General features: G+C 42.7%; 2 protein-coding genes across 5 annotated transcripts in view; one reads left to right on the plus strand and one right to left on the minus strand.

Annotated features, from left to right (window-relative positions):
- SMG6 (SMG6 nonsense mediated mRNA decay factor) overlaps window positions 1-22,202 on the plus strand; it is a 376,938-nt gene that overhangs the window by 18,210 nt on the left and 336,526 nt on the right. For all 4 annotated transcript variants that reach the window (XM_078780312.1, XM_078780313.1, XM_078780314.1 and 1 more), the window contains 7 exons: window positions 49-244; window positions 385-489; window positions 685-791; window positions 6,607-6,685; window positions 6,873-6,983; window positions 10,736-10,936; window positions 13,933-13,994. In XM_078780312.1, the coding sequence (XP_078636438.1) occupies window positions 49-244; window positions 385-489; window positions 685-791; window positions 6,607-6,685; window positions 6,873-6,983; window positions 10,736-10,936; window positions 13,933-13,994 (861 nt within the window). The remainder of the gene's footprint in view (window positions 1-48; window positions 245-384; window positions 490-684; window positions 792-6,606; window positions 6,686-6,872; window positions 6,984-10,735; window positions 10,937-13,932; window positions 13,995-22,202) is intronic.
- On the minus strand, window positions 1,593-5,389 carry LOC137423940 (uncharacterized). Its single transcript, XM_078779510.1, has 5 exons — window positions 4,545-5,389; window positions 4,242-4,414; window positions 3,646-4,109; window positions 2,796-3,410; window positions 1,593-2,657 (listed from the first exon to the last, which is right to left on the minus strand). The coding sequence occupies exons 1-5, from the start codon at window positions 5,387-5,389 to the stop codon at window positions 1,809-1,811; spliced, it is 2,946 nt and encodes a 981-aa protein (XP_078635636.1). The 3' UTR covers window positions 1,593-1,808.

Genomic DNA, 22,202 nt, shown 5'->3' on the forward strand with positions numbered 1-22,202 from the left:
TTTTATCACATGCTTTCTTCGTTCTATCTCCGCCCGGACATTATTCAGCCGGGAACTACTTTTGGTGACAGAGAGAGTGCTGCTCTTATCGGTGGCACAGTGCGAGCGGGATGGCCTTGAGCAAGGTCTCTGGAAAGCTGTTTTCCACCAGCTGATTGAGCGTGGCCGCCAGCAGCTAAGAGATTCCACTGTACCGACCGAGGCACAGGCCATCCAGGCTTGGCTCCTTACTATCCTTGACGAGGTCCTACATTCTTTAACAGTTTTATTCTGCCTTGTTTTTAATTTGCCTTTATAAATGTCAGTATCAATAATCCCTTTGAAGGAGCCCTTGTTTTTTCCCTCCCCATGAATGTGGTCATCCAGCTTTCCTTTTTGTTTCAGGGTAAAGCGTTCTATGAGGGACTCTTGTGCAAACTACAAGAAGTTTACAACTTTAGTGTGGAGGAGGAAACTGATGGCACAGCTATTAAACCAAAAAGCAAAACGGTGTGCGGAGTTTTTATTATTATCATTATTATTATTATTATTATTATTATTACCACAACCACAATGTCACATAGAGGTCTCTCTTTTTTTTCTTTCTTTTTTTTTTGTATACTGAATCGAGGCTCGTGAAAGAGCTAAAATTGAGGTTTTGTTGAGACCTTCAATCCTCTTCCTAATGATTTTTTTCCCATGCAGGTGAAATATGCCCTTATCAGTGCTCAGCGTTGCATGATCTGTCTTGGTGACATCGCTCGTTACTGTGAGCAGGCTAATGACACTGCCAATTTTGGCAAAGCTCGGAGGTGAGACTTTTAAAGTAGAGCTGGAAGTTGTTGTTTTGGTCGCAGTAACAGAGCTGGACGTTGTTGTTTAACAGAAAGAATTGGCTCAATTGATAGCTTATTGTATCCTGTTGTACTCCATGCCTTTTGTGTATAAAACAAGCCATTGAGGTTATCATCACCATTTCTTTACTTTGCTGTATGGCCAGCTTTGACCCTAATGAATACCGTTGCTCCTGCTCTATCTACTACTACATTGGCCTGTACAATCTCAGTCCGCCTTGGTCTAGAAGCACCTCAGTGGACCTTGAATACCTTGGCTCGGTTCATAACCACACTGTGTGGTGTAACAATTTCTCATCAGATTAATTTTTATATCATAGATTTGAAGCACTGGTGAAAGCAAGGTGGTGGGCTTTTGGTCATCATTCTAGCTAGCTCTGATCAAAGAGCTTTAGTACCTCTGCCACCGAAGGTGGACGGAGACTATATTTTCAGCCTTGTCTGCCTGTCTGTGAGCAAGGATATCTCAAAAATAGTCTAGTAGGAAGACTAGGTCCCCCTGCACCCCCCGGAGATATACTTCTAATCAGTGTTTCTAGATTGGAAAAAATGTGTAGAAAATGACTAGCTATGGCCCCAAGCTGAAAAAATGTCCCACATACCATTTTTATGCAAATTACTGCTGCCATTATCAAAAAAACGATTTTTGACATATCTCAGCCAATATTGCAGATAATTGAAAAATGAAGGTGTCTCGACCCATGTTTTGAAGGGCATAGATCATGATAGAACTATTCATAACATGATTACATGTGTCTATGGTATACTAGTATGCTAATTAGTGCTTTATTTACAAAATAATCACAGTTTTACGAAATAATAGACTCATATTAAGGTCCGTCTACACAGACGTTAACACAAAGTTTTATTTTTCTAAATATTACAACTGTCAAAATAGTCCTAGCACTCAATGTGACCACTCTTCTCTTGCTTGTTTTAGATAAACATCATTAGCATTAGTGATTCTACACTGAGTCAGTCATCATCATTTTCATCGAAATCGTCAGAGTCAAACTCTTCTTCTCCTTCCTCTTCCTCCTCCTCTTCGTGCTCTCCTGTGTTCAGAAGATCCACCAGTGAGGTTGGTAGGATGGGACCACTGGACCACATTGGTTTCAACAGTCCTTCATCAGTCCTTATCCATCCTTGCTCCTCATAAGGTTTTGGCTTTTCGATGATAGGTTGATCGGCTCTTTTGTACAATGCTACGCGGTGGTTCACACGCTGGATGTGCGGCTTCAGGGCAGACTGGCATGGAGGAAGGCGAGCCAGATCAACCTTGGACTTGGATGTGAGGGTCTTGTCCTCTCCCACCATTTTTCGTAGCAGCTTGGCACGGACAATGTCCACTGATGACTCGCGACTCTGGCCGTACATCACACAGGTGAATTTTTCTAACTGCCTCTCCACCTCAGGGTTGGCATCCCAGTTGTCACCCAGTTCACCGAATGCCCTGTGAAACCTGGGATTCTTCTCCAGCTTTTTCAAGGGCCCGACTTTTCCCTTCCCTTTGAAGGCACTGGTGCAGTCTTCTCCGCTGAACACATAGTACCCCAGGAGAGTGGCACAGTAGTCCTCTCCCAGGGATTCTGCCAGCTCAGAGACGTTGACAAGTTGGCGATGCTTCCCTGACCCTGTATCCAGGTACACCGTCAGCTTGATGTTGTGGGCATGGTGGAGCAGGATCAGGAGGATGTCTGTGTCCGGTGTTCTGACTACAGCGTTCTTGTATCCGATGGTAGCAGCATGATGGAGGTACAGAACCACCCTGGTATCAGTCTCTTCCTGGTTGCTGTAGATCGTGGGGAGTTCACGTACCTCGACCTGAAACACAAAAAGGCACCGCATTTCAATCACCAGTCACTGCCAGTTTCAGATCTAGACAAACATCACAGGTAATCACCTTTTTTTCAGGAAAAATTACAAATTGAATCGCCATTCACGAAGGGCTTTCAATTTTACCTTGCCATTCGTTGAGGCAAGTTGGTGGGCCTTCCCCTCCACGATCAGCACAGCCATCTCTGTTCTCTCCAGCCTGGTAGCTGCCTCTTGTCCACTCCACACTTTCAGAAGAAGCTGGCACATCTGCTTTTTGTTGTCGTCATTTGCAAGGAACATTTTGAAGTCATATGGCTTCCTGGTTGCTGGTCCAGCCAGAATGATCTTCTCTGAGCTGCCCCGCCTCAGCCTTTCCTGCGCTTTGATTGACTCAGGATGGTAACTGTCAGTGGAGAACAGAAAGTGCTGCTTGGCCACCATCTGATCAAGCACCTGCAAGCATATCTCACCACATGTTGGGGGAAGGTTGGCAAGGGTATGCAGCAGCGCCATTCCATCCTGGATGAACAGGGCATCCTTGGGGTATTGCAGATCTTGTGGTGTGGTGTCCTCTAAAAGGTAGTGCAGAATGGAGGCTTTGTTGGTTTTGCAGAAGAACCCATCTGGTGTCCCAAGGCTAGGAGGCACTGGCATCAGGCAGTACTTCATGAGTTCTCCCAGGTCTAATGGCTCATCTTGACTCTGAGACTTGACAAGGAGCAGGAATGCAAGGTTGCTTTGCTCCTGATACTGGATGACCTGGAATGATAAATGGTGATTGGTTGATATGTACTACAGGAAGGACTACAGGTGAAAATTATTCATGTGCTATAAATTGGCATATTTACAATCTTTACATTGTTCATTGATGTGCACTGTCTTTAATAAACAAATTTGGAGTTCAATCTTGTATCTCAATATAGCATGTACAGGACGCCATTTAAAAATACAACATAAAATACAAAAGCACTTGGGTATTGGATTACATCCTTACCTTGCCCTGTGAGGATGTTAGTGTGATCTTCTTGTTACTAGCCTCCATGGTCTTGAGTTTCTTTCTCTTGATTGGGTTGAAGAAGCTCTCAGGTTCTCCGCTTTCCAGGCGCCTGATGAAGTCAGCTTTCGCAGCTTTCCCCACAGCTTCTGCTTGTAACACATCCATCTCAACATCCATGGGGACGGGAGCACCAGAGGCCAGGCAGTAGAGTTTGTCCTTATCAATGATGGTGAACGGATTGGTGAAGTTCTTGATAGTAGTTAGGGTTCGCTGAACGGCCTCCTCGCCTTTTCTGATCTCTGCCTTCTCTAGTTCACGATGTCTCCCTGCTCTTGGGCAGTCTGGGTCATCGATGAGATCCACCATCTCAAGGGTCTTTTCATAGAACTGTGCCCGTGCTGTGGTTGTTCGGCACCATCTCTGGTATGCCCCAAACTGACTGTACAGGCCAGCAAAGCCACCTGAAAAGTGAACATATTTTAATTGCATAACCCAATCATTAAAAGGGAAATGTTTTGTAAGAGCAGTTTACATCATATAAAGCTGGTTTCTACAGTTTCAAATGTATAATGTACTGAAAGAAAATGATGTACCTGATGATTTAGCAAAGCGCATGAACGTTTCTTCCATTGTCTTGTCGACAGCACTGAGTGCCCCTGGTATCATCGAGCGAGCCACTGCGATTGCACCCATAGTAAGCAGGTCCTTGGCCCCTGGGTGCGTGCTTTCCAGATTTGTCAGGTGGACTTCCAGCCAAGTCAGATATCTGTAAAGTACAGAGAGGGAAATACTGTAGACATTTATTGGAATAGCTCCTCTCATAATACATGAACCCAAGTATCAATTAAAATCTACTCAGTGATGGTTATACATTTTACCATGTATGCTACACAAACCTGGAGTAGTTGTGTCCGTCAAAGGCGAAGAAGATATCTGCCATCTCTCCGTTACACTTGTGAAACAGCTGGAGGTTGTTGGTCTTCACAGAGTGGAGGAGCATGAAGACAAGATGGCAGTGGGTAATGAACGACATCCAGAAGGCAGCTGTCTTCCCCAGGTGGCCCTTGCGCACCTTTTCCTCAAAGGCATGGTACTTTTTGATGAGGAGTAGAGTTGAGGGGTCTTTGAGGGCTTCATCGAGGTGCTCTCGGTTGCAAGACTGGGTCATTCTGAGAAGCACAGCAGGGTCAGAGATCATGATGTTCTCCTCCTCAGTGAATCTCTCCATCAACAGCCTCTCCATTGCCTCACACACTGTTTTGAGGCAAAAGAGGGACTTTGCGTAGGCCTTTCCACTGAGAACACCTTTGAGAGATCCACTTGTTACTAGTTGTGCCTCAAAGAGAATCTCTGCATATCCAGAACCACGCATCTTGTGTCCAGTGAGCATCCCGATGTAGTTCATGGATGTGTGGAAGGGTCCAATCGTTACTACATGACTAGCAAATTCATTTGGCCAGCGCCAGATGATGGGAAGGGCTTTCATGCAGACACCCAGATCAAATGTATTCAGGACCCATCTCTGACCCACCTCAGCAGTTGCTGCCTCGGAACGCTTCAGTAGCTCACGAACAACTGCGTTGTCTGTGATCGGTTGGTGGATAGGCGTGCAGTAGTCGACTGTTGATTTGCTGGGTGGGGGAGAACCAGTTGCAGAGGTGAAACCCCCTAGCCCAGGCACAGGCTGCAGGCCACAGCTTCCGATGTATCTGATGAAGAGCCAGATGTAGTACTCTTGCATCGTAGTGGCAATACAAAGTCAATGGTGGGAAGAAAAGTTGAGTGGTACCAATGTTACTGCCAATGTCCCGCCCCTATGCAAGACTCAGGAGCATCTTGTTGACATTTAACCTTGAAAATACCTGGGTTTAGACCCCTTATGTACCATGTTAAGTTATCTGCAGTATTAACGTATCCTTATCATTTGTAAAACTGATTATTTTGTAATTACAGCATTAATATGCATACTAGTATACCATAGACACATGTAATCATGTTATGAATAGTTCTATCATGATCTATGCCCTTCAAAACATGGGTCTAGACACCTTCATTTTTCAATTATCTGCAATATTGGCTGAGATATGTCAAAAATCGTTTTTTTGATAATGGCAGCAGTAATTTGCATAAAAATGGTATGTGGGACATTTTTTCAGCTTGGGGCCATAGCTAGTCATTTTCTACACATTTTTTCCAATCTAGAAACACTGATTAGAAGTATATCTCCGGGGGGTGCAGGGGGACCTAGTCTTCCTACTAGACTAAAAGTTATGTATGGATTCGGATGAAACTTGGTGGGTAGGTTGGGTGTGTGACATGGACGAATTTATTGCATTTTGGTGAAGATCCGGATAGAGAACTTGGTGATTCTCACCCTTGAGAGATAGTGCCAAAACGATATATAGCACGATATCTGAAAAGGTTAGAGACTTAAAAAGAGGTTGTAAAAAGTAAAAAAAAATGTTAGACGGATTATGACAAAACTTGGTGGTTGAGTTGGTTAGGTGACAAGAACAAGCCGATTAGAGTTTGTTTGAGGTCCGGATGCAGGTCTGGTCTATCAGTGGGATACAAAATGTAAACTGTTCAGCCTGGCGGAGTTACGCTCTCTACCAAGTGTCGTTCTGGTTGAGTGAATAAATTGTCACTGATAAATAAAATAAAAAAACTTTTAAAAAAGTCTTTAATAAAATCTGCCGTTTTGCAAAGGAAACTTTCTCTTTTCTGTTCAATTTGACTATGTCCTTTTTGAACTCATGATGGGACATTGTAGTTCGCACGAAGATGGACTGAGGTGGGCTGAAATGGTCTGGCTCTGTTATGGCTCGGCCAAAGGTGATTGTAAGCCAAAACAAAATTTGACTCAAACTTGATGCTCCCTGACATTGGAGGCAAGGTGTAGCTTTTACATACAGTATATGTTTTTATTTGAACATCTTTGTTGTCTGATTGTTGAAGCTGGTACCTGAAAGCACAGAAGTTAGCACCGAAGAACGGACGCCCATACAACCAGTTGGCTCTTCTCGCCATCTACACTGTGAGTGTCCTGGTAAAACAGTACTTCCTACTAGTTGCTGTTTCTTTTGTTTCAAATATACTCGTATATTTAAATTGTGTACTGTATACTTCATCTCTTGAAATGATCCTTTAATTGTTTTATTTATTTTTTGCACGTTGTCTTCCTACAATCGTAATCAATTTTCATTCTCTCTCTCTCCACCCAGCGCCGGAAGATGGATGCTGTATACTATTATATGCGCAGTTTGGCTGCAAGCAATCCGATTCTGTCTGCACGTGAAAGCCTGTTAAGTCTGTTTGAGGAAACAAAGCGGAAGGTGAGATGGTGGAGGAATGGTGGTCAAGTTCTTCAACTCATGTTTGTCATACAATGCTCGTTAGCGCAATTCACAGTAATTCTTAAAATCTATTTATTTATTTTTCAACCGATTTGCTTTTAGCCAGTTTTATCCAAAAGCATTTCTATCTGACACTGCATTGTGTGTCGAAACCGAAATGAAGAACTAGACCCACCTGACACACAGCTGAAATCATTTCCAAAATCGGACTAGAAAATCAGTCGATCTTTACAAATAGGTTTTACAAAAATAGGCTTTACAAATAGGTCTAAAGGTGGTTTTTTTACAAATAGGTAAAGTTCGTACTTTAGGTGTACAACTATTTCAAAGTTTAATATTAAAACAATACAATAGATTTGGTACCATCTATAGCAGCATTTGAATGTTAATTCAATGCATTAGGAGTAGCTGGTAATTTGTGTTCATGTGGTACGGAATTTAAAAGGTGGAAAAACGCTCTGGGTTGGCCTGTTGGTTTCACCTGAACCCCTTGCTCATTTTTGGGGAACCCAAGTTCCTTCCTTCAATATGACTTACCAAGTTCAAATACCATATGTTTGTCCATTGTCTACAAATGTCCTTGTCATTCATGTAAGAGTCAACTAATGGGACTTCAGGTTTCCGGTGTTGGATTTGGCGCACCTTGCGGCGAAACCCGACAAGTGCTTATTTTTAGTTCCTTTGCGGACTTGTTATCATGATTATGTGTTGCGTGTATTAGATGTCATTTAAGGTTGCAATAGTTTTAAAAACGCTCTAGGTTGGCCTGTTAGTGGTCACCTGCACCCCTTGCTCATTTTTGGGGAACCCCAGTTTTTTCCTTCAATATGACTTTCCAAGTTAAAATACCATATGTTTGTCCATTGTCTACAAATGTTCTTGTCATTCATGTAAGAGTCAACTAATGGGACTTCAGGTTTCCGGTGTTGGATTTGGCGCACCTTGCGGCGAAACCCGACAAGTGCTTATTTTTAGTTCCTTTGCGGATTTGTTATCATGATTATGTGTTGCGTGTATTAGATGTCATTTGTTGCGTGTATTAGATGTCATTTAAGGTTGCAATAGTGTTGGTAGCAGATTACTGGATAATTACATTGTTTTATTTTGAAGCACGTCTTTTAGTGGCTAGTCAAGTGTTTTTTCTTCTTCTTTCTGCTGGGATTGGTTTGGAGTGACAGGTCAGGGCATGGGGGAGCGAGCGAGCAGAGGTGGTGATGGGGGAGGAAGGAGGGGAGAGGAGGGACAGGGTGGAGAGACTGCAGGTGGTTGTGGTGGTGTTGGGGGGCGATGTGGATGGAGTGAGTGTAGGAGTGGTTGGTGTGGTGGCGTTGTGGGAAGCGGGAGGAGCGACCACAGGTTGGGGGTTGGGGATGGTGGAGCAAGTGTTGTCAGGAGTGAGGGATGGAGCAGAGATGAAACAATTTAAATATAGTATGTCAACATAGATGTGTGGGTTGTTTCAAAGCTATGGGAATAAAGCATATTGCAGGAAGGTTAAATGACTTTGTCAGGTGATGGCAAAAATAAACTTGCTGTCGTACATGAAGGAGCAAATGATTATCATGAAAGTTTACTTTGAAGTGTTGGAAAAATACAGACAGGATATTGGGTTGCTGACCAAAAGCAAAGGGCTGTCAGATCATGTTTTCTAATATCCTTCCAAGAATAGGAAAGGGCAATGAATTCATGATTAGAGTTGAAGTTGTCAACCCATGGTTGGAATATTGGTGTAGGCAGCAAGTTTTTGTTTGAAAGCAATGGGAATCTCTTTGGCAATGGGAGTGTTTCAAGAATTATTATAATTTTCTAAACAAAGGGGGCAGAAAGGTTTGCAGTGAAATTGAGGAGGGAATTAAGGATTTTTTTTAGGCTAGAGAAAGGGTTGACAGTGAGGTGCAGAGGCTGTAAATGAATGAAATGGTCCTGATCATAAATATTGACAGGCAGGGAAAAGTTAAGAAAACGTTCTGCACCAACTTCAGGAGTTTAGATAAGATGGAAGAGCTTGAAGCTAAAGTAGATAGCGAGGAGTGCAATATCGGTGCAGTAGGTGTGAGTTGGTTAAATGAGAGAAATGGAGGACAGGACTTGAAGGCTGCATGATGCGTACTTGCGATGGGATGGTGTGTAACAATCTGGGTAAAAAGACAGCATTGTATTGAGGGAATTGATGTAGATTTTAGAGGATCATGTGTGGATTGAGATTTGGGATTGGAAGAACAGTAAGATACTTGTCGGATGCGTTTACAGAGCTCCTGATATTAAGGAAGAACAGGAAAGCAGCAATCGTGAATAATTCAAAGTCATGAGGTTATGGAAGTGTTGATGACAGAGGATGTTCATTTGCTGGGGAAAGATTCGTTCCATGAACATGGAAAGGGCATGGGGGTCGGGGGGCAATCAGCAGCAGAGCAATGGGAAACCTTGAAGGAGCAAATGTGCAGTATACAGAATAAGTATATTCCAGTGAAGTGAAATTCAGAGGCAGAAAGAGAAGAAAGTGGTTGAGCAGGGAGGAAAGAGTGCTATTAAGAACTAGCAGAAAGAGTTTTAGGTATAAAGTGAGGTAAATAACAGTTTAAGACCAGTGGGGGTGCATTGAGGAATAGTACAGGGAGATTGGTTGGTGTTGAAAGTGAGACTATGGGTTCAGGTATTTTGCTCAATATTTCAGGGGCATTACCTATGGCTGAGAGAATGGTGGGAGTGGAGGAAATTTAAAAACAGTTAGTAAAGCGAAGAGATAAAGCTCCAGAGATGATGTATGCATCCGAGAGTATTGAGGGAGGTGGCAGTGCATGTGAGTGTCAAGTTGAAGGAGCACTCTGGGCATTTTTGAAAGGTTTTAATTTGACCATTCATGTTTCAAAAGCTACATCTGTGAATATGTGCAACTTGTAAAAACAAGTCAATCGATATAAGGAAAAATTTGGGTATTTCTCGGGCGGTCGCTGCTTTGATAATTTGATAACTTTGCTAATTTCATGATCGGGCGTCGCTTTGACATCCGCCCTATGCGTAGTAGAAGCCCGCCGTATTTGTTAGCAATACACATCAGTGGCCTATTTGGTGTCCATTGTATTCAAGTGATATTCTGCACTGCATTGCCTTTGACTGTTATGATTAGACAAGGAACACAACGGAAACCTTAGTTTCTATTCTTTCCACTTAAACAGCCGGATCAGTGGAATAAATGGTTGCAGAATCTGAAACTCGCTCGATTTCCTGAGACTTGAAACGAGACGTCTTTGCTCGGAGCATTTTGAGCCCAATTACTTTGAAAGAGACTTTAAAAAACGAGTTGAAGAATTGCATGCATTTATACAGGTGTAAAGTACAGATGTACATTGATCAGAAATCATTGTCATACAGAATAACGTTTTGGTTTGAAACGTCTTTGTTAATCCAATATATTGATTATCTGGCTCCAGATAGGTTTTCCTCACCATCTTCATGACACATGCTGGAATTACTATTCGGATCTTTTTCTCGAGCATGATGTTAATATCTTTATATTGAGCTCAATGGAGCCGGGACAGGTACCAGATGATCGGAGAGTAGCAAATATAACTTATTTAGGAGAGGTTCCAGAGAGAAATTTGGGAACTATAGGCCAGTTAGTTTAACTTCAGTTGTCGAATTTAAAAAGCCTCACCCACCACTTCCCCTTTTGCCTGCTCCACTATGAAGCTAGAATTATCCATCCCTGAAGCACCTTGTCTCTCTTGTAGGCAGAGCAAGTGGCAAAGCAGGAAGCTGGGGAAGCGGACAAGGAGCAGAGGGGGCATCGGCGATCTGGTCAGAGGAACATGCCGGGGCGCTTTCCAAATGATACCATGCGTACTGAAGTTTGGATCCACCCTGGATCGAGAAAGTCTGCAGATCAAGCAAACAGCCAAGATGATGACCTGGGAGAACTTAGCCCAAGTGATGTACGTTGGCTGTTAGTGGTTTGGTGATTTCTTTTTAATAATAATAATATCAATAATAATAATAATGCTGTTGATAAAATAGAGGTTTTCTGATTGGTAGAACACTATTCTCAATTCCATGAGTTTACAGATGCTGCAGTAACAACTGCAGTGAACAAAAATTACAACATAAAATAATATGTAAAAATAAAATTACAAATAATATGTATGTTAATATCTTTGAACATGTGTGTACTTTTGTGTGGCTCTTCAGTTAATTTCGTATCTATTTATCTTCAATGTATTATTTCGACTTGTCTTCAGAGGGCAATGTTCTGCAGCAGTCTTGGAAATGCACTTTATAATTTTTGTCGTTTTAAAAATAAATTTTATTGATCAAAACATATTTTATTGATCACAATACAACATATTAATTTTTTTTTATTGATCACAACGAAATAAAATTTATATTGGTGACACTGATGGCCGCTTATTTCCCAGGGAGTCAAATAAATGTTAAGTTGTCAAGGATAGCACCGTGATCAATATCGTAATCACCAGGATGAGTCACAAGGTGAGCAAAAGGTGATAAAGATGCCGCACCATAATCACCAATATTGTAATCACTGTTGTGCGTGGTGGGGTAGCACGAGGTGAGGAAATCGTATGATAAAGACGCCGCACCATAATCACCAATATTGTAACCACTGCTATGCATGGTGAGGTAACACGTGCTGAGGAAAGCGTGTGATAAAGATACTGCACTGTAATCACCGCTGAGAGGTGAGGTAACAAGGTGAGAAAGTGTGTGATTTTCCTCACCATTGTAATCACTGCTGTGAGGTGAAGAAACACGAGGTGAGGAAAGTGTGATTTGTCGCACCACGTCGATGGACCGTTGTTTGCTGATGCGGATAGATGTGATAACGATGCTGGGGAAAAACAGTTACACCCAATTGGTCAGTGCCGTGCCCAATCGACAAGTGACTATTGACGACTTAGTTGCAGCCACACAATCTCTATTTATTAAAGTAGATTCTTGCAGTGAACTTGATCCAAATTGACATTCACAGTCCTTTATTCTAAACTTCATCATAACCATTTAACACATCACCAATAGTCATATAAATTTCTTGTAAAACATTTTGTGGTTGCAGCAGTTTTTTTTTTACATTTGCCCAGGCCGCATCCATGCAATGTGGTGTCATGGTTGCTTTGTACATTTGTCAGTTGTTGATCTAAGCACCCCTCCTACATCACCCTCACTTCTTATTCTCTTCTGCCGACCCCCTCTGCACAATTTCGTTTTTCAAATATGAGTTTGATTCCCATGACAGTCTGGCCACAGGTGTTCACGAGCAAGGAGATGACCAAACAGGAAAAGAGAAGTTGAGGAAGCACAAGAAAGTTGGGTTAGGTATAGCCATATTCGGTTAATGTGGGTGGAAAACATTGTGGATACTATTGCCAATGGGGATGACAGTAGATGGTGTCGCATCGTTTGCTTGAGACATTGGAATTGGGATGGAACAGCCTCAATAAGATCATTCCACAAATTGTTTAAAAGAGGAACATTGGTTTCACGAGGTTATTGAAACGTTTAAAAAAAAAAATTGAAAAGATTTGCAGAATTTTTTTATTTGTTTAAATGCTATAAATCAAAACTGACTGCAAACATTTGTGCAATTTTAATTACAGGGAAACATAAAATGTGATTATGTGAGAGAAATTTGGAAACGCTTTATGTACATATCGTTAGTTAACCGTTTTCTTTACGGCCCCAAAATAGGTATTTTTTTTGTTTGTTTGTTTCAAGTCTTATGATTATGTTAGTATGATTCGACATGCTGTCCTGTCTTCTAGCAATCATTGAAATTGGTTTAAAATACCTTTAGTCAGTGTAGTATGCTGTTTATTCTACCAGGTGAGCGCCAGGGGTATTTGCCCCTATGTTTATAATTGGAGTAGAGTTTTGGGTGAGCAATGCTTTTGTGTGTATATTTTAAAATGAATCCTTCATTCTCAGATCTGTAATGTATGTATCATCTTGAGGCTCTGCTTTATTAAATACTTGTTCTTTGTTTTGGCTTACTCGTGAAGAACCCATCTTTACTCTGTGTATGCGAAGTGAAAAGCTAGGTTAAGCAATTAATGTCCATCTGTCTTATCAGTTTATGATAGTTAGTTTATCATCGAGGAACAGCTTATTTAAATCGAATGTTATATTTTGAACACGAATCGGAACATGATTAGGAAGATAGGTTTTCCATTTTACTGTACTTTTTCTCTGAATTCGTCCCAATCGCACATGCGCAGAAAGGAGCGAGATTTTTTTTCTTGTTTCTGTCTCTGCCTGCCTGACAGTGAAACAACATTGAAAATCATTCCAAACAGGAAACTTCCTGTTTTTAAGGACACCATAAAGGTGTCCTTATTCAAACGTGTAATTAAAAATACCTCTCACTGTGTAATTAAAAACACCTCACTACATTGGAAAACGTGAGGACACAATACTGCAATACTGTAATACTGAAAATACTGAAAAAAGCAATACGGAAAAAGGCGGTGTTACATGATACACATTTACCATCGACAATTTGCATCCTCCCCGCCTTCCCCCTCCCACCTCCAAGACCACTGGCAAAGATAAGAACACACTTGTACACTAATTGGGGTCATGCTGATCCTGTGCAGCAAGTCTGGATGTAATTGGACCACAACTGTAAGAGTAGCACGACAAACAAACACACACCAGTCCCTGAATTGTAGTACAGTTTGCCTAAAACCCTCTCGTGCACACTGAGTGCAACCCTGCTTTCAATTCATTCTGGCCAGCAGTGCAGGGGTACATACATACAAGTCTAACAGATATGAGGACTGAGAGACACACACACAGGCACATACACCTACTTCTCAACTTATTTTATGATTATGTAGTTTATCATTTTTCTGTTTCTGCAGTCTTTGATATTATTGGAAAGTGAGCAAGTCTGACCCTCTGCCTTTTTTTTGTGCAGCTCAACAAGAGATTTGTGCACACGTTCCTGCATGCTCACGGGAAACTTTTCACCAGAGTTGGGTACGTCTCACACTTTCTTCAACTGCCTTTGCTCATTGTTAATGTTTACGGAAGCCTATCCTTTCTCTTTCTCTTCTTACGCCCTTTCATATTTTTGTTGTCGAATCATAATTATCATGTTGAAATGATCTGTGTGGAAAAAGTTTCACCTGCATTTGCTCTCCTTTTTATTTAATGTTTTTTTTGATTGATTGCAATCCTCTTTCTCACCTGTTTTATATTTTTCCTTGCATGTTCTGTTCCTTACTTGCCATGTTTTCCCAGGAAGTTTATTTAGCTGTTCTTTTGCTTTTCTCTCCTTTGTCAGTTTTTCTTTACTCATTTTTTTCCATGCATCTCTTCACCTTCCTCTTCCTCACCTGTTTGAATACTTTCCTCTTTCTCACCGTCACAAAACCCAAAGGTTCTTTACTTGATCAATCTGCACTGGTAAGAGAATGAACTTCAAACTTGAGTTCATTCCAAAGTGAAAGAAAAATTTGTAAACTCAAACCTTGGTGTGGCGTGGTACGCAACAAAGCAACTCTGAACTGACTTTCTTCACTCTTCTCTTCCATTCTGCTTTCCCTTTATATATATATCCACAGAGAGGATATTCACTGAAGTCTCCACCCTCTGCAAGCTATGCATATTTGCTAAATTATTCTACAGTCACGTGAAAAAGTAAGTACACCCCATGTAAAGTTTTGACTTTTTCAACATATTTCAACATACAGCTATTTGATCTTCATTTAAACAATATTGACAGATAAAGGTGATACAATATAACAAATATCATGAAACATTTACATTTTGTAGTCCATTGTATAATTTAAATAAACATAAATGCAAATTTCGCATGTGGAAAAAGTAAGTACACCCTTTGTTCTAATAAGTGGTATTGCCCCCTTTGGCAGAAACGACCAAGTAGGCATTTCTTATAACTGTCTACCAGTCTCTGACATCGACTGAGAGAAATTTTTGCCCACTCCTCCATGCAGAATTCTTTCAGCTGTGCGATGTTTGAGGGGTTTCTTGCATGCACAGCTCGTTTCAAATCCCCCCCACAACATCTCGATGGGATTTAGATCCGGGCTTTGACTTGGTCATTCCAGAACCCTCCTGTAAGGTATCTCGACAAACTACGATCGATTGTAGTACACGTTTATTCACTCTGCCGATACAGGCCCGATTCACCTCAGCGCCATCCGAGCTGGGGCGTAGGGATACAATGCGGTCACGGTGTAGGTATACAACGGTGAATATTTGCACTTCATACATGACACCTCCATTTCTTTCTTTTCAGCCATTCCTTGGTGGATTTACTGGTATGTTTAGGGTCATTGTCATGTTGCAAGGTCCACCTTCGGTTGAGCTTCAACTTTCCGACAGATGGCCTCGCATTATCCTCAAGCACCCTCTGGTACAATGAAGAATTCATAGTGGATTCTATGATGGTGAGCTGCCCAGGCCCTGATGCAGCAAAGCTGCCACAAACCATAATATTTCCACCACCATGCTTTACAGTTGGTATCAGGTTCTTGTGGTCAAATGCTGTCTTTGGTTTTTGACAAACATGTCTTCTGGTACTGTGGCCAAATAGCTCCACCTTTGACTCATCTGTCCAGAGCACATTGTTCCAGAAGTGCTGGTCTTTGCCTAGGTGTTCATTGGCAAACTTTAGTCTTGCCCTGATGTTCTTTCTGGACAGCAAAGGTTTCCTCCTGGCACACCTCCCATGTAGATCAAATTTGTGCAGCCTCTTTCTAATGGTAGACTCGTGCACTTTGACATCAACAGTGGCAAGAGCTACTTGTAGGTCCCGTGATGACATTCTGGGGTTCTTAGAGACTTATTTCAGCATCTTGTGGTCTGCTCTCAGGTTGAACTTGCTGGGGCAGCCTGGCCTGAACAAGTTGGCAGTTGTTTGGAATCTTCTCCACTTGTAGATGATCTTCCGGACAGTCGAATGATTGATTTCAAATTGTTTGGAGATCTTTTAAAATCCCTTCCCAGACTCATAGGCATCCATAACCTTCTTTCTGAAGGCCTCAGAGAGCTCTTTTGATCGAGGCATGGTGATGCCACACACCAACAAAAAAGAGCAAACCAAACTAAATGTCAGGTTTAAATAAGGCAGGTTCCTCCAAGCTCCTCTCCAACGATGTTCTAATCATTTGCACCTGAGCTGGTGCACCTGATTCTAATTTTAGGTATTTGAAGTAGTGATAAATATCGGGGTGTATGTAGGGCAAAATGGAGAACATTGTCATGGGGACCGCAAGGCTAACCCCCGCTCTTGCAGGGAAAATGGCCTAAAAATGCCTGTTGTCGTGTTGTTGATAAATATTGGGGTGTACTTACTTTTTCCACATGCGAAATTTGCATTTATGTTTATTTAAATTATACAATGGACTACAAAATGTAAATGTTTCATGATATTTGTTATATTATATCACCTTTATCTATCAATATTGTTGAAATGAAGATCAAACAGCTGTACGTTGAAATATGTTGAAAAAGTCATAACTTTACCTGGGGTGTACTTGCTTTTTCACGTGACTGTATATCTGGAAGTAAATGGAAAATTTTCAAATCCTGGTGATCTTTCTACATAGGTTAAAGGCTAACAACAGCATTATAGCTTCTTACCATTTTGCACAATTCAGTTTGCAGCATAAACATTTTGCATCATTTTGCAACAGTACTAAAATATGCAATTTGGTGTCTATCTGTCTGTCTGACGATTTTTGACCGCGATACATTCAGTCGTTACTTATCCAATCTCAACCAAACTTGACGGGGAAACTAAGGGTCACACGATGGAGGTTGTAGCGATTTGACTTCCCCCTCACCCCAAGGGGTGTTTTCCCCACAAAGGGGGTTACGTGTTGAGGTGTATATCCATGTTGAGATGGCTTTATCGTGGTGTTTTTCCACAGTCACTTCTAAAAACAAACGTAACAACAACACTAAATATATTAGCATAATATTAATTTATTACAAAACGATGTTAATACGAACAAGAAGAAAAATACATAAAATGTCATGGCCCCCAACGTGGTTTTAGTAATTTTCCTGTATGGAGTTAAAGGCTGTCGGTCGGCCATCTTTGTCCAGATGACAAAACAAAATCTTCTGCCGATGTATACTCATGTATTGTCTTTGTGCCAAGTTTGAAGAAAATCGGTCGATGCATGTCCGAGAAATGGATGGGGACACATTTAAGTAACTTAATGCGTATCGAGTATTCTGCGGCCTAGTACTCGTAGGCTTGGCTACCGTACCGTCTCCGACCTTGTGGTTTTGTTTTTCTCTCAGCGATTCGTCGAATGCGCTGAAATTATTTTCGTTCTCTGTTTCGTCCCAGTCGTTCACCCCATACCTCCTTGTTTAATATCTCTACTCACAAAAAAAAAAAAAAAACCCAAAAAATATTTCCTTCCCAGGTCTTATTCGTTTATTTGTTGTTCTTTTTGTTCGTTCGCGATCACGCGATCACAAATGTATAATCTCTCCCCTGAACAACTATTTTCTCTCATATATTATAACACCCTTTTCTTCTTTTCCTACAAAAGGATGCTTTCGTCTTGCTCACCAAATCTATTCATTCCAAAAAATATATATAATACCATCTCTTACAGTTCCTCCTTTCTACATTCCCTAAACTATCCAGAACTCCACCCCTCCTCCAGTGTCCTCAAACGTATTTTTGACTCGAAGGTCTCAAACTCATTTTGCAAAAAATGTTCGTTTCCCATGAATCGTACACTTTTCAAAATCCAATCTCACCCCTCCCCTCCAAATCCTCCCCATCACCCATCCCTTTCAAATCTCCCCCCTTGCCCCTTCCCTCCCCTCCCTCCTAAACTCCCCCCACACCCCTCCCCTCCGAGACTCTCCCTCGCTCCTCCCCTCCTAGACTCCCCTCTCACCCCTCCTCCTCAAAGCATCCTCCCTGCTTCTTCCCCCTTCCAACTTTCACCTTCATCTTCCCCAACCTTCTGCCTCGCTCTTCCCCCTCCTCAAATAACACCTCACTGTGCCTCACCCAATCTCCATCAAACCTTTTGTCCGCCCCATTCTTCCCTTTCTCCAAGCTATTCTGAAATCTCTGAAATCTCTGACACACCTTCAACAGCTCTCCCTACCTCTTCCTCCTCTTCCACATCTTACCCTACCCCTCCCCCCCCTGTTCTGGACCCGATGCTCCCCCTTCCTCTTCATTAACGGTATGGACCTCAAACATCCGGGGCCTTCGCTCAAACTTGACTGACCTCTCCATACAGGTTGCTTCTGACAAACCAGATGTGATCTGCTTAACAGAAACTTTCCTCCTTCATGATGTCTCTGATGCCTTGGTATCTCTCCCAGGTTACTCCCTCCTCCGGTATGATAGACCTGAGCCTCGTCCTGGAGGTGGGGTTGCTATCTTCATAAAAAACTCTCTTCCTCACTCGCCCTCCACTGCCCTCTCTCCACCTCACCCCCAGGAATACCTTTGGCTACGGCTTCCCCTTCGCTCCCACCTTTTGTTCATATGTGTGTTGTACCGTCCACCAAACAGCGATGACTCCATCTGCATCTCACTGTCTGATAATATGGACCAACTTCTATCTACCCATCCCAACTCTCTCTTCCTCATATGTGGTGATTTCAATTGTCACCATGCCAGTTGGCTGGGTGTGGGTACCTCTCTCACCAGCCATGGCTCTTCAGCGAAGGACTTCTGCGACTCACTGGGACTGACACAATCTGTCAATTTCCCGACCCAGATCTCAGTCAACGGAGCATCTTCTCTTCTGGATTTAGTTATGACAAACTTCCCTGAAAATGTCTGCTTCTCTTCTTCTGCTCCAATCGGCTCATCTGATCATGTGCTTGTCAAAGTGGACATCTCTCTGACCATTCTCAGAGAGCCTCCTCAGCATCGACGAGTCTGGCATTTCACTCAGGCCAACTGGCACGGTCTTCAAGCAGCCATTAATCATCTGGACTGGTCTCCCATCTCTACCGCCTCTGACATCAACTCATCCTGGGAATTCTTTCAAAGTAAATTGCTCTCCCTCATGCACAGATTTATCCCATCTCGTCTTCAGTTGTCATACCCTTCCTCCCATCCATGGTACACGGAATCTTGTGGTGAGGCTGTTGCCCTGAAACAACTTGCTTTCGTCTCCTGGAAAGCAAATCCAACGGAAGGAAATCTCATTTCCTTTCACAAAGCCCGAAACAAGTGTGTGTCCACCCGCAGGAGAGCCAGGAAACAATATCTCACCGTTCTCAAGACCGAACTCTCTTATCTGTCTCCCTCTTCCAAATCCTGGTGGCGTCTGGTCAAATCTGTTTCTGGTGTTTGTTCCCCCTCCATCCCCTCCCTCACCTCAAACGGCTTAACGGCTGACTCCGCACGTGAAAAGGCTGAATGCCTCAACTCTGTGTTTGCCTCTAAATCTTGTGTCCCAAACCCATCCCTCTCTGTACCCACCGTACCCAGTCGTACCTAGCTGCTCCTGGACTCTGTGTCCTTTCCTCCTGACAAGGTGGAAAAGTTTCTGTCAACCCTCGACTTTGATTCTGCAACTGGTCCTGACGGCATCAGCCCACGGGTCCTAAAATCATGTTCTTCTGCTCTTTCACTCCCTCTTTCTGTTCTCTTCACCCTCTCTTTTGCTCAAGGTCATCTGCCATCTGCTTGGAAATCAGCCAACATCACCGCTTTGCACAAAAAGGTGCAAAAACAGATCCCAGCAACTACAGACCAATCAGCCTTCTCCCAATTATCAGCAAAGTCATGGAATCCATCATTGCTTCAGATATGAAATCTTTCCTCTTCTCCAATGGCTTGATCTCTGATCATCAATTTGGTTTCAGACCTGGTCACTCTACTCTGGACATGCTGCTTCTGCTTTCTCAACAATGGATGGAGGTCCTCAACGCCAAACAGGAAATTAGAGCCGTCTCCCTTGACATTTCACGTGCCTTCGATACGGTCTGGCACCCTGCTCTGCTCACCAAACTCTCCTCCTTTGGTATCCATGGAAATCTCCACGCATGGCTGGCGGACTTCCTCTCTGGTCGTAGTCAACGTGTGGCCCTGAATGGGTTTCTCTCATCTCCTCTTCCTGTTTAGGCTGGAGTTCCCCAAGGTAGTGTTCTGGGCCCTGTGCTTTTTCTGGTCTTCATCAATGATCTCTCTGACTCTCTTGAAAATCCTCTCTATCTCTTTGCTGACGACTCTACTCTCTGTCGCTCCATTCCTCATCCCTCCGATCGGCAGTCTGCAGCCTCCTCACTCTCTGCAGACCTGGACAAAATCACAGACTGGGCAAACAAATGGAACATGTCTTTCAATCCTGATAAATCTCACACTCTTACGATGTCTCTCCGAAAAGACCGACTGGAAAACCCTCCCATCCACTTTCTGAACAATCCTCTCCAAGAAGTTCTGTCACTCAAGCTTTTGGGTCTCACTATTTGCCATGATCTTTCCTGGGAAAACCACATTTCAAATCTGGCCTCCAAAGCCAGTCGCCGACTGGGCATCCTCCGTCGTGCGAAGTCCTTCCTTGGCACACCTGAGCTCCTCACCACATACAAGGCTTTAATCCGCAGCTCCATGGAATACTGCTCTCCCCTCTGGTCTGGTGCTCCTGCCTCACACCTAGCCCGTCTGCACGCTGTTGAAACCAAAGCGTTCAGAATCATTGGAATCTCCCGCGATGAAGCTAACTCCAAGGGCCTTTCACTCACTCACCGCAGGCAGGTTGGTGGTCTTTCCGTCTTCTACCGACTCCTCTCTGGCCTTGCCCCCCCAGCCCTCTCTGGGCTCTGTCCCCCAAATATTCCTACAGGTCGCACAAGATCTGCCTGCAACCCTCTTATGGTTAAACTGCCAAAATCAAGACTTTCTGCTCACCATCACTCCTTCATTCCTCTTTTCTCCCACCTCTGGAACAAACTCCCTCACTCTCTTCAATCCCACTGTACCCTCCAGGTCTTTAAAACAGCTGTTCACCACCATCTCTTATCCTCCCCCATCCAAAACCTTGATCTTTTCTACCCCCGCTAATTTCGGTCCCCTTGTGTTTTATACCTCCCCCCCCCCGCCCTCCCCCTCCCACGCCTCCTGCCCCCAAGTCCTCTCCCTCCCACACTTCTCTCTGCTCTCAAATGTTGTGGTTGTGTGCTTCCCCTTCTCTCCCCATCTTGTCTTCCGCTCCCTCTTTTTGTGTGTTTTGTTTGTCTGGTTGATTTGTTTGTGAAATAAATGTTAGCTCTTTCACGAGCCTCGATTCAGTATACAAAACAAAAAAAAACAAAAAAAAACAAAAAAATGCCAATTTGATTTACTGAGATGATGTAAAATGCTTTTTTAAATTTTTGTATTGCTAAACGAAAGGGTTTTGAAAGTGCCAAAAAGGCTATTTGTGTTCTGCAGTGTTCAAGTATATAATTTGATTTATAATAAATGAAGATTTTAAAGGTTGTACAAAAAACTGGTTTTGGAAGTATATATACCGCCTTTGATGCAGCGGCTTTTACATCACCTTAACATGTTACATTAGACAGTTATTTGTACCTGTTTGTGTCCTTTATGATGCTGCTAAAAACAGCAAGTTTCCCATTTGGATTTATTTAAAATTTTGTTTGACTGTCAGACTGTCAGACAGGCAGACAGACTTAGAATTATCGCACTCTTCTCTGTGTATGTTTGTGTGGTCAGGACAAATTCAGAGCCGAAGTGCTGCTAAACTACAGATATTTTTTTTCCCAATTCATATTCTGATTCATGTTCAAAATATAACATTCAATTGTGTTACGGATCCGTCACTTCCGCCTTTGTTGTTATTATATACTTGTAGGATTTTTAGTTTCAGGTAATATTGTTAAGATTTTTGTATGAAATAGAGATGTCTTTAGTAAAAGGTGAAAATAAGTGTTTGAAGGAAAAAGGAAGATGCGGCAAAGAGGCCAGAAGAGGAGAGGAGGAGCTTGAGAGAGGAGGAGGAGACAGCCGTGAGAGAGATACAGCCGTGAATCGCATCGAGGCTGCGAGCGGACTTTTTGATATTGGTCGCAAATGAGTTGAGGCTTCCTGGGAAAGGGATTGTCCACGACATCGTCACATATTGCGAGTACAATTAAACCTGCGTCAGGTTTTATCACCAAGAGTGAGTTATTGTTGGAGGGAGCAAGAGCCTCCAATTAGGGTGCATGCACACGGTG

This window comes from Myxine glutinosa, chromosome 6 (assembly GCF_964187855.1).
Source record: "Myxine glutinosa chromosome 6, kmMyxGlut1.1, whole genome shotgun sequence".
Taxonomy (NCBI): Eukaryota; Metazoa; Chordata; class Myxini; order Myxiniformes; family Myxinidae; genus Myxine; species Myxine glutinosa.